The sequence below is a fragment of the Oncorhynchus nerka genome, linkage group LG7, assembly GCF_034236695.1.
Source record: "Oncorhynchus nerka isolate Pitt River linkage group LG7, Oner_Uvic_2.0, whole genome shotgun sequence".
Classification (NCBI taxonomy): domain Eukaryota; kingdom Metazoa; phylum Chordata; class Actinopteri; order Salmoniformes; family Salmonidae; genus Oncorhynchus; species Oncorhynchus nerka.
Genome location: NC_088402.1, coordinates 30,799,552 through 30,812,502, shown reverse-complemented (window position 1 = coordinate 30,812,502; position 12,951 = coordinate 30,799,552). Strand labels below are relative to the sequence as shown.

General features: G+C 43.1%; 1 protein-coding gene across 9 annotated transcripts in view; it reads right to left on the bottom strand.

Annotated features, from left to right (window-relative positions):
• LOC115132127 (receptor-type tyrosine-protein phosphatase U-like) overlaps positions 1-12,951 on the bottom strand; it is a 310,999-nt gene that overhangs the window by 80,602 nt on the left and 217,446 nt on the right. For all 9 annotated transcript variants that reach the window (XM_065020406.1, XM_065020409.1, XM_065020410.1 and 6 more), the window contains exons 9-10: positions 5,865-6,185; positions 3,004-3,113 (exon numbers count right to left, since the gene is read on the bottom strand). In XM_065020406.1, coding sequence (XP_064876478.1) covers positions 3,004-3,113; positions 5,865-6,185 — 431 coding nt within the window. The remainder of the gene's footprint in view (positions 1-3,003; positions 3,114-5,864; positions 6,186-12,951) is intronic.

Genomic DNA, 12,951 nt, shown 5'->3' with positions numbered 1-12,951 from the left:
GATGACGATTAAAACCTTCCCCAACCAGAAACCGTGGATTAATGGCAGCATTCGCACAGAACTGAGAGCGTGAACCACTGCTTTTAATCATGGCAAGGAAACATGACCGAATACAAACAGTGTAGCTATTCCCTCCGCAAGGCAATCAAACAAGCTAAGCGTCAGTATAGAGACAAAGTAGAGTCGCAATTCAACGGCTCAGACACGAGACGTATGTGGCAGGGTCTACAGACAATCACAGATTACAAGAAGAAAACCAGCACCATCGCGGACACCGACGTCTTGTTCCCAGACAAACTAAACAACTTCTTTACTTTCATTGAGGACAATACAGTGCCACTGACACGGCCTGCTACCAAAACCTGTGGGCTCTCCTTCACCGCAGCCAACATGAGAAAAACATTTAAACGTGCCGGCCCAGACTGCATCCTTAGCTGCGTCCTCAGAGCATGCGCAGACCAGCTGGCTGGTGTGTTTACGGATATATTCAATCAATCCCTATCCCAGTCTGTTGTTCCCACATGCTTCAAGAGGGCCACCATTGTTCCTGTTCCCAAGAAAGCTAAGGTAACTGAGCTAAACGACTATCGCCCTGTAGCACTCACTTGCTTTGAGAGACTAGTCAAGGATCATATCATCTCCACCCTACCTGTCACCCTAGACCCACTCCAATTTGCTTACCGCCCCAATAGGTCCACAGACGACCAATCACAATCACACTGTACACTGCCCAAACTCATCTGGACAAGAGGAATACATATGTAAGAATGCTGTTCATCAATTACAGCTCAGCATTTAACACCAGAGTACCCTCCAAACTCGTCATTAAGCTCAAGACCCTGGGTCTCAACCCCGCCCTGTGCAACTGGGTCCTGGACTTTCTGACGAGCCGCCCCCAGGTGGTGAGGGTAGGAAACAACATATCCACCCCGCTGATCCTCAAAACTGGGGCCTCACAAGGGTGCGTTCTCAGCCCTCTACTGTACTGCCTGTTCACCCATGACTGCGTGGCCATGCACGCATCCAACTCAATCATCAAGTTTGCAGACGACACTGCAGTGGTAGGCTTGATTACCAACAACGACGAGACGGCCTACATGGAGGAGGTAAGGGCCCCTGGAGTGTGGTGTCAGGAAAATAACCTCACACTCAACGTCAACAAAACCAAGGAGATGACCGTGGACTTCAGGAAACAGCAGAGGGAGCACCCCCCCTATCCACATAAACAGGACAGTAATGGAGAAGCTGGAAAGTTAAGTTCCTCGGTGTACACATCACGGACAAACTGAAATGGTCCACCCACACCGATAGCGTGGTGAAGAAGGGGCAACAGCGCCTCTTCAATCTCAGGAGGCTAAAGAATGTTGGCTTGTCACTGAAAACACTCAAACTTTTCAATCGAGAGCATCCTGTCGGGCTGTATCACCGCCTGGTACGGCAACTGCTCCGCTCACAACCGCAAGGCTCTCCAGAGGGTGGTGAGGTCTGCACAACACATCACCAGGGCAAACTAACTGCCCTCCAGGATACCTACACCACCCGATGTTGCAGGAAAGCCAAAAAGATCATCAAGGACAAAAACCACCCGAGCCACTGCCTGTTCACCCCGCTATCATCCAGAAGGTGAGGTCAGTACAGGTGCATCAAAGCTGGGACTGAGAGACTGAAAACAGCTTCTACCTCAAGGCCATCAGACTTTTAAACAGCCATCACTAACATTGAGTTGCTGCTGCCAACATACTGACTCAAATCTCTAGCCACTTTAATAATAAAAAAATGGATGTAATAAATGTATCACTAGTCACTTTAAACAATGGTATGCTGTACTCTATACCATCTACCGCATCTTGCCTATGCCACACGGCCATCGCTCATCCATATATTTATATGTACATATTCTTATTAATTCCTTTACAATTGTGTGCATAAGGTACTTGTTGTGAAATTGTTAGATTACTTGTTAGATATTACTGCATGGTCAGAACTAGAAGCACAAGCATTTCGCTACACTCACATTAACATCTGCTAACCATGTGTATGTGACCAATACAATTTGATTTGATTACATTTTTGCTTACACAGAGTCAGTCCCATCACTCAGGACAAAACAAGGAACAAGTCATCAAGTCTACCCCCAGCCTCATTCTATCGGTCTCTCTCCATCTCACTATTTACATGTCTCTTCCTTTTCAACATACTCTCTCTCTGTCAGAGCAGACTCCTCAGGCCCAGACCTGTCTCTGTGTGGACACCTTTCATTCATTCAGCTGTGTCACCACAGCCTGCCTGTAAGCTCTAAGAGTTGGCTACAGAGGCCTGTGTCGGAGGTGGCCAGGGACATATATACACAAAGATGTATTATTAATTAGAAGCATTTAAAGTTTCCCCCCATGTGAAAGTGTCTCTTCGGCCAATAAGTAATTATACTGCTTATCTATATATAATTGCAGTGCTGCAGTCAGAGGCTCAGCTCGTCTCATTAGCATAGGAACTTATACGGAGGCCTGAACTGGGGGGGGGCGGGGGGGGGATACATTCCCTATTAATGATCAGGGCGGATGTAAACTGTATTGCACGGGCAGGCAACTAGATTCAGATTCTGATTTTTGTTAAAGCAGATGGTCGGGGGGCCGGAACTTCATTTATAATAATTTGTACACTGCAAATTGACCACAACTAAGTCCAAAAACAGACTGTATTTCAAAATAACAAATATTTAATACATTGATTACATTGAGACATAATCACCATGATCACATCACATTTTTAGCTGAATTCCCAGTGATTTGAGTATTTTTGGACCAAAACATTTACAAAAAAAAACACAACACAGTGGTCTGTGTCAAGTTGAAGGAAATTAGAGATAAAGATAAATATCAGTAAAATAAATACAAAAAATATGAATAGGGGAGAAAAAGAAAGAGAGAGATCAAGATTGAGTCCGAGATAGCTATGTGATTGCAAAAAGGTAGACAGACGGAAAGTTGAGGGCATGTTCCATACCTCATACTGTGTGATTACCCCATTGGGCTCCACAGGCTCCTCCCATTTCAGAAAGATCATATCGTCCAATGGAGTGAAGGTCAGTGACTCTGGGGCAACGCCACCAGGAACTGGAAGAGAAAACACAACATAAACATTCTGAGAACTCGCAGTTGATTGCATAGGGGGTCCTATGGGAAGGAAGTGATTACGGATATCTGGTTTCCAACCCTAGACAGGCAAATCGAATTGAGGACCAGAAGATTTGGGGAGTGTGTGCCTGGGTGGAAGATTGCATTTGTGTTTGTGTGTACATCTGAGTCTGATTGAAAGATGTCGCTGCTACAGTTCATGCAGGTTTCTTCAACTAACAAGCTCCTCTGATTGTCTGGCTGTCTGTCTGGCTCTGAGGCTGTGGCTCAGATGGGTAAAGTCTAGAGCACTGCCTTGTGGCTGACAGTTAACCTCTTTGGGCCAGGGGGCAGTATTTTGACGTCCGGATGAAAAGCGTGCGACTCAGGCATATGCAAATAATTGGTCGATTTGGATAGAAACACTCTAAAGTTTCTACAACTGTTAAAATAATGTCTGAGAGTATAACAGAACTGAAATGGCAGGCGAAACCCCGAGGACAAACCATCCCCCCCAAAAAAACATTTCAGCATAACACTGATTTCAATTGCTGGCACTATTAAAATAAGACGAAATCCTCCCGATTGCAGCTCCTAGGGCTTCCACTAGATGTCAACAGTCTTTAGAAAGAGTTTCAGGCTGGTTTTTGGAAAAATGAGGGAGAAGTTGTAGTTTTTCTAAGTGGCTCCCATTTTGGCTGTAGCGTTTCCAAGCGTGTGGAGGAAAGCTCGTTATTTGTTATTTATCTCCGGTAAAGACAATAACGATTCTCCGTCTTAAATTGTATCGTTTACTTGCATATTAGGGTACCTAAGGTTTGATTATAAACGTTGATTGACTTGTTTGGATACGTTTATTGGTAACGTTTGAGATTCATTTTGTATGCATTTTGAAGGAGGGCATCGGTGGATTATTGATTGAAGCGCGCCAGCTAAACTTGAGTTTTTATGGATATAAAGAAGGACTTTATCGAACAAAAGGACCATTTGTAATGTAACAGACCTTTTGGAGTGCCAACAGAAGATCTTCAAAGGTAAGGCATATAATATATCGCTATTTCTGATTTTCGTGTCGCAACTGCCTGGTTGAAATATGATTTGTTGTGCATTTGTGTGCGGGGGACTGTCCTCAGATAATCGCATGGTTTGCTTTCGCCGTAAAGCCTTTTCGGAATCTGGCACCTTGGCTGGGTTGACAAGAAGTTAAGCTTTATTTTGATGTATAACACATATATTTTCAAGAATGTTAAATATTTCAATTTTGTATTTTTGAATTTCGCACTCTGCAATTTCACTGGATGTTGGCCAGGTGGGACACTACCGTCCCACATATCCATAAGATTAAACCTGCTCTGTCCTCTCTCTCTCTCTCCACAACAGACCTGAGAGGAACACAATGGCCGCAGTGTAATGGCAGGGCCAAGCAGGGAAAGGGGCATCCAAACAAGAAACCCAACTGGGTCTGAGACTTTGTTTGAGACAGAGACTCTTGTTTTAACATGGGGATTAGGGACTAGCAGTCAATGGATCTAATAGAGGCCTGTAAAATCAGGCCGTGCATGTGTTGGAGACACAGTTGATAGGTTCAGGGACAGAGTTGGGAAAGTTCAACAAGCCCTAGAGATGAATAATGGCTTGTGGTTGTCTGGGACTCATGAACTCTGGGTTGAATCTGTGCATCCGTACGTGTGTGTTTGTGCCAAAAAACAGATGTCATTTTATTAGGTCTCCCTGTAGTCTTTTTCATTATTTTCTCTTGCCCAAAGAGAGCTCTGGAAGGGGAAGATAGTGGAGAGAGTCTCTCTCTCTCTCTCCCCCTCTCCCTCCCTCTCTCTCCAAGTGCTGCTGTTCAAATGACTATGAAATATATTACATTATATTGCAGGAGCACATTGTCCTCAAACTCATGGGAGGACCTTGCAATTTGTAGGTTTCCAAACGCAGCCAATTTCATACTCATAAAATATATTGTACTGTAACCTTGCTCGCTCTCTCTTTCTCTCTGTCTCCCTGTCTTTCTCTCTCTCTCTCCTCTCTCTCATGGGTGAAGAACTGCTGTGAGCAATGTTTCATTGTCTCTCTCTCTTTCTCCTCTCTCTCATGGGTCAAGAACTGCTGTGAGCAACGTTTCATTGCATTGTACATTTTCTCTGACCTATTTCTTCAATTCATGTAGGGGAAATTTATATTAAAATGTGCTTAATCCACTGTTGTATACAGGAACATGTTAAGAGAAAAAACAAGCAAAATAATTTCACCATTTCACTGGTGGCCATGACTCTGACTGACTGATTAATTTTTAATCTGCTTTCATTTAAAAGGCTTATCTTCCATTTAGTTATGCTGATCCTGCTTATTTTTCAAGTCAATATGTGTTTTTTCGCCCTCTTACTGTATTTAATAACTGGAGGCAGGATAACTTAGTGTACCAGTGTACCAGCACACAATCATAGTGTACCCAGCACACAATTCTACAATACTTATATGCCTACTTCAAGCTACTCAGTGTCAGTGAGGAAAGTATAGTCGGTTATACAACCTTGATTATATAGAAAGTAATAACAGTATTTTTTATATCTATCAAACCACTATAAAAATGACAATCAATGAATTGGGTCCTGCCACTTAAATTGGATCCGATTCCACTACTCAATACATGGTTATGTAGGTCACTGCATTGACTACTACTGGGTCCAACACTCTGGGTTTCTTATCAATTACAATGCATGTTGGGTAATAGAGTCCACTTACTGTCCTCCTCAGTTTGAAAGGTGACCTCTCTGCTCTCCTTCTTGCCTTCTGGGTTGTCCAGAGCCAGTCGGACGTGGACGGATCGGAACGGGGGCAGGTCCCTCAGGGTGAAGTGTGATTGGTTCCTCTCCACAGAGAGACACTCCCTCACTGTGGCGTTGTTCCCTGCGCTGCCCCCTGCAGGCGTGGAGTAGCGGTAGCAGAGAGAGACCGAGTAGGTATGGCAGCGCGTCAGGTTGTAGCCCAGAGGTTCCCACTGTAAGGTTAGTTGACGAGGCTGAATCTCTGTCGCTGTGAGGCCTCGCAACGCACGCATGGGCTCTGATGGAGAGATGGAGGGGAGAGATGGAGGGAGGAGAGAGGGAGGGGGAGATGGAAGGGAAGAGGGGTGGGTGGGAGAGTGAGCCAGAGGGAGAGAAAGAGACAGAGAGAGAGACAAAGAAAGACAGTGTGAGATGGAGTGATGAGGAAAAATAGAAAGATAAGGAGAAATAGACAGACGGTTGGTTAGATGATTACTTTCTAAACTCACCACAGGAAGCTGGATAAAGATTAAAAACACCCTGGAGAGACTGGGAAGAAGGGAGGAGGAGGGAGCGATGTACAACAATAACACATTATTAATATAATCTCACGCATCCTTTAATTCTTACAGAGCACAGGCTGCTCAGCTCCAGATCCAAAGGCGATGCCCTATTAGCTGAGATGATGGGATATGGAACTTGCTAATTACTGATGCCATGTGTGAGACTGGGGTGACGGATCCCTGTGTCCCTGTCATGATGATGTCCAACAGGACCATATCTGCCAGACTGCAGTCACAGATGCTGCTAAGGTAGAACCTATTCCCTCCAATAGTGCACTACTGGGACCTGGTCAAAAGGAGAGCACTATATGCCATTTGGGATGAGAACCCCATTAGGAAGGCTGCTATATGAAATGATGGCTCATTATTAGATTAATCACACTACCACCCACCCAGGCTGCCCTCCCCGTCTCTGTCTGTTTGTCTGTCCAGCAGCACACCCCCTCACAGCCCACACAAACACCACGGCAGCCGACAGACATCCAGGCCCACAGACTCAGGTTGATGAGACTAATCAAAGGGACAAGCCAGGGGCGGGAGAGAGGAGGGTGGACGGAGGGGTGGATGGCGTGGAGGGGTACGTCTGACTGGCTGTCAGCCCCCTTCTGGGCTCTGCTGGATCCAGCTCATCTCCTCTCTCCCTCCATCTTCCTCCTTTTCCCTCTCGTCTTAAACCATGTCAGTGAGCTAACAGAGAGGACATGGGGTCAACTGTTGTTATGAACACAATCAGCCTCGCTCTAGTCCAACATACAGGTCACACGGTGTTACAGATACAATCACAGCATCAGGAGGGAGAGGAAGGAGGGAGGGATGGGTGGAGGAGAATTCTGGTAGTGCCAGTTGGACCCATCATTGAGTCACTGTCATGGGTTAAGAGAGGTTAAAGCCTCTGACGTTTATAGGAAAAAGCTGGGTGATACACATCTATGCCCCAGGGAGAGAGATGGAGGGAGGGAACGGTCTAGTTGTGTCGTGTCAGGGAAAAAAATCTGCCTGTTTCCAATTTGCCCAATGCGCCTCCTCAAAAGACCAAAGATTGCAGCCAGAGAAGTTGTACTCTCCTTTGTTCTCCTGCAATGAGTGAGGTAAACTGGTGACATGTCTGAAATACACACTGAGAATTATTTATTCGAATATCGGACGTTAGTATTCAAATACTAGTGTGAGTATTCATTTTTGCTAGCTAGCAAGCTTATCTAGGCTACTCCAGTCAAGACAGGCACTGTTATATGGAATGATTAATAACGTGGCTGCTACAAGTTAGGTAGTCTTGGCTGTAGCCGAGTAGCATCTCTCTCTCTGCCTCCATCTACTCGTTCCCATTTCACCGGCACGGAACCTCCACAGCCGTAGCAATAGAGCCTCAGCCTTTCCCTCGCACAGCATTGCTCAGGTTAAAAACGTAACTTTAAAAACATGTATTTCCAATATCCGACAAAAATTCATGATACTATTCAAATAGTGAAATGATTTCATACCCCGATTGCTATTCTACAACAGTTAAAACTTGAGAATGATTCATCAAAAGCCTTCTTTCCGGGGACATCGGTGAATTAAAACATATTCTAAAAAAAAAAAAAGATTAACTGAAGGTAATTGGGTGAACACGTTTTTCAGGCAAGGGCTGTTGTCGTTTCCTGTTTCTAGCCCAAAACGTTGTGTGCTGGACAGGAAGAGGGGATATGAGACAGCTTGATCTAGAGCATGAGTGTCCAATCCAGCCCGCGGGTAGTTATATATATTTTACTCTATATTTATTTGATTTTATATATCTACACAGTGCATTTGGAAAGTATTCAGACCCTTTGACTTTTTTCACATTTTGTTACTTTTACAGCCTTATTCTAAAATTAATTTTAAAAAATAAAATAAAATCCTCAATATACTCACAATACCCCATAATAACAAAGCAAAAACAGTTTTGGGGCAATTTTTGCAAATGTATAATTAAAAAAGAACTGAAACAGTTACATAAGTATTCAGACCCTTTAATCATTACTTTGTTGAAGAACCTTCGGCAGTGATTACAGCATTGAGTCTTCTGGGGAATGACGCTACAAGCTTAGCACAGCTGTATTTGGGGAGTTTCTCACATTCTTCTCTGCAGATATTCTCAAGGTTGGTTGGGGAGCGTCGCTGCACAGCTATTTCCAGGTCTGTCCGGAGTTGTTCGATGGGGTTCAAATCCAGGCTCTGGCTGTGCCACTCAAGAACATTCAGAGACTTGTCCCAAAGCCACTCCTGCGTTGTCTTGGCTGTGTGCTTAGGGTCATTGTCCTGTTGGAAGGTGAACTTTCACCCCAGTCTGTGGTCCTAAGCACTCTGGGGCAGGTTTTCATCAAGATTCATCTTTCCCTCGATCCTGACTCTTCTCCCAGTCCCTGTCGCTGAAAAACATCCCCACAGCATGACACTGCCACCAAAATGCTTCACTATAGGGATCGTGCCAGGTTTCCTCCAGATGTGATGCATGGCATTCAGTCCAAAGAGTTAAATCTTGGATTCATCAGACCAGAGAATCTTGTTTCTCATGGTCTGAGATTCCATTAGGTGCCTTTTGGCAAACTTCAAGTGGGCTGTCATGTGCCTTTGACTGAATAGTGGCTTCCATCTGGCCACTCTACCATAAAGGCCTGGAAGGTTCCAGGAACTCTGGAGCTCTGTCAGTGACGATCGGGGTCTTGTTCACTCCACTGACCAAGGCCCTTCTACCCCAATTGCTTAGTTTAGCTCTAGAACGAGTCTTGGTGGTTCCAAACTTCTTCCATTTAAGAATGATAGAGGCCACTGTGTTCTTGGAGACTTTCAATGCTGCAGAAGGGTTTTGGTGCCTCAACACAATCCAGTCTCAGAGCTCTACAGACAATTCCTTCAACCTCATGCCTTGGTTTTTGCCATTTTTTTAAACCTTTATTTAACTAGGTAATTCAGTTAAGAACAAATTCTAATTTATAATGAAAGCCTAGGAACATTGTGTTAACTGCCTTGTTCAGGGGCAGAATCATATCCAATCAATTGAATTTACCACAGGTGGCCTCCCAAGTTGTAGAAACATCTCAAAAATGATCAATGGAAACAGAATGGACCTGAGCTAAATTTCAAGCCTCATAGCAAGGACTCTGAATACTTATGTAAATAAGGTATTTCTATTTTGAATTTTTTATTCATTTGCAAACATTTCTAAAAACCTGTTTTAGCTTTGGCATTATGGGGTATTGTGTGTAGATTGAGGAGGAAAATGTATTATTTAATCTATTTTAGAATAAGGCTGTAATGTAACAAAATGTGGAAACAGTCAAGGGGTCTGAATACGTCGTTTCCGATTGCAATACCAGTCAAAAGTGTGGATACTCATTCAAGGGTTTTTCTTCATTTTTTACTATTTTCTACATTGTAAAAGAATAGTAAAGACATCAAAACTATGAAATAACACATATGAAATCATGTAGTAACAAAAAAAGTGTTAAACAAATCTAAATATATTTCATATTTGAGATTCTTCAAAGTAGCCACCCTTTGCCTTGATGACAGCTTTGCACACTCTTGGCATTGTCTCAACCAGCTTCACGAGGAATGCTTTTCCAACTGTCTTTAAGGAGGTCCCACATATTCCTTCACTCTGCGGTCCAACTCATCTCAATTGGGTTGAGGTCAGGTGATTATGGAGGCCAGGCCATCTGATGTAGCACTCCATCACTCTCCTTCTTGGTCAAATAGTCCTCACACAGCCTGGAGGTGTGTCTTCGGGCAGTGTCCTGTTGAAAAACAAATGATAGTCCCACTAAGAACAAACCAGATGGGATGGCGTATCGCTGCAGAATGCTGTGTAGGATTAGTGTGCCTTGAATTCTAAATAAATCACTTACAGTGTCACCAGCAAAGCACCTCCACACCATCACGCCTCCTCCTCCATGCTTTACGGTGGGAAGCACATATGTCTCACAAAGCCACAGCGGTTGGAACCAAAAATTGTACATTTGAACTTATCAGACCAAAGGACACAATTCCACCGGTCTAATGTCCATTGCTCATGTTTCTTGGCCCAAGCCAAGTCTCTTCTTATTATTGTTGTCTATTAGTAGTGATTTCTTTTCTTTGCAGGAATTGAACATGAAGTCCTGATTCACGTAGTCTCCTCTGAACAGTTGATATGGTGATGTGTGTCACTTGAACTCTGTGAAGCATTTATTTGGGCTGCGATTTCTGAGGCTGGTAACTCTATTGAACATCCTCTGCAGCAGACGTAACTCTGGGTCTTCCTTTCCTGTGTCTGTCCTCATGAGAGCCAGTTTCATCATAGCGCTTGATGGTTTTTGCGACCGCACTTGAAGAAAAAGGTCTTGACATTTTCCGCACTGACCATGTCTTAAAGTGACCATGACTGACCATGTCTTAAAGTAACGATGGACTGTTGTTCTCTTTGTGGCCGTGATTGGGAGTCCCATCGGGTGGCGCACAATTGGCCCAGCGTCGTCCGGGTTTGACCGATGTAGGCCGTCTGGTAAATAAGAATTTGTTCTTAAATGACTTGCCTAGTTAAATAAAGGTGAAATAAATAAAAAACATTTCAAACCTGAGCTGTTCTTGCGATAATATGGACTTGGTCTTTTACCAAATAGGGCTATCTTTTGTATACCCCCGCTAACTTGTCAGAACACAACTGATTGGCTCAAACGCATTCAGGAAACTTCTTTGGAATCGGTGTCCCTTCCACAGGACGGTTGAGCTAACGTAGGCTAATGCGATTAGCATGAGGTTGTAAGTAACAAGAACATTTCCCAGGACATAGACTTATCTGATATTCTCAGAAAGCTTAAATTATTGTTAATCTAGCTGCACTGTTCAATTTACAGTAGCTATTACAGTGAAATAATACCATGCTATTGTTTGAGGAGAGTGGACATTTTTGAACATGAAAAGCTAAGGAAGTTAAAAAGAAATGTGCGTGCCCAGAGTGAACTGGCTCCTACTCAGTCCCAGATGCTAATATATGCATATTATTACTGGATAGAAAATACTCTAAAGTTTCTAAAACTGTTTGAATGATGTCTGTGAGTATAACAGAACACATATGGCAGGCAAAAGCCTGAGAAAAATCCCGGAAGTGGGACATCTGAGGTTTGTAGTTTTTCAAAGCTTGGCCAACTGAGTACACATTGAGATATGGATGAGGTTGCACTTCCTAGGGCTTCCACTAGATGTCAACCGTCTTTTGAAACTTGAATGAGGATTCTACTATAAAGGAGGGGCTCATAAGACCTGTTTGAGTCAGTGGTCTGGCATAGTGCCTCGGTCTCATGACGCGCGCTCCCGACAGAGTTACCTCTCGTTCCAGTGCCTTTCTAAAGACAAAGGAATTCTCCGGTTGGAACATTATTGATGTTTTATGTTAAAAACATCCTAACGATTGATTCCATACATCGTTTGACATGTTTCTAAAAGATTGTAATGGAACTTTTTGAGTTTTTGTCTGGATGAAATGCTCACGCCTCATGAAGATGGATTACTGGGCTGAACACGCTAACAACAAGTGGCTATTTGGACATAAATGATGGAACTTTATGGAACAAATCAGTCATTTATTGTCGAACTGGGATTCCCGGGAGTGCCTTCTCATGAAGATCATCAAAGGTAAGTTTCTAACTTTGTTGATTCCAAAATGCCGGCTATTCTCTGGCTGTTTTGGGTTCTTAGCGCCGTTCTCAGATTATGCTTTTTCCGTAAAGTTTTTTTGAAATCTGACACAGCGGTTGCATTAAGGAGAAGTCTATCTTTAATTCTGTGAATAACACAAGTATCTTTTATCAATGTTTATTATTAGTATTTCTGCAAAATCACTGGATGTTTTGGAATTAAAACATTACTGCGCGTAAGGCGCCAATGTAAACTGAGATTTCTGGATATAAATATGCACATTATCGAACAAAACATACATGTATTGTGTAACATGTCACATGATGTCCTAGGAGTGTCATCTGATGAAGATCATCATAGGTTAGTGATTCATTTTATCTATATTTCTGCTTTTTGTGACTATGTTTGGCTGGAAAAATTGCTGTGTGTTTTTTAGACTTGGCGTTGATCTAACATAATCATATGTTGTGCTTTAGCTGTAAAGCATTTTTTAAATCGGACACGATGGGTAGATTAACAAGATGTTTATCTTTCATTTGCTGTATTGGACTTGTTAATGTGTGAAAGTTACAGTGGGGCAAAAAAGTATTTAGTCAGCCACCAATTGTGCAAGTTCTCCCACTTAAAAAGATGAGAGAGGCCTGTAATTTTCATCATAGGTACACTTCAACTATGACAGACAAAATTAGAAAAAAAATCCAGAAAATCACATTGTAGGATTTTTAATGAATTTATTAGCAAATTATGGTGGAAAATAAGTATTTGGTCATTTATAAACAAGCAAGATTTTTGGCACTCCTGTAACTTCTTATTTAAGAGGCTCCTCTGTCCTCCACTCTTTACCTGTATTAATGGCACCTGTTT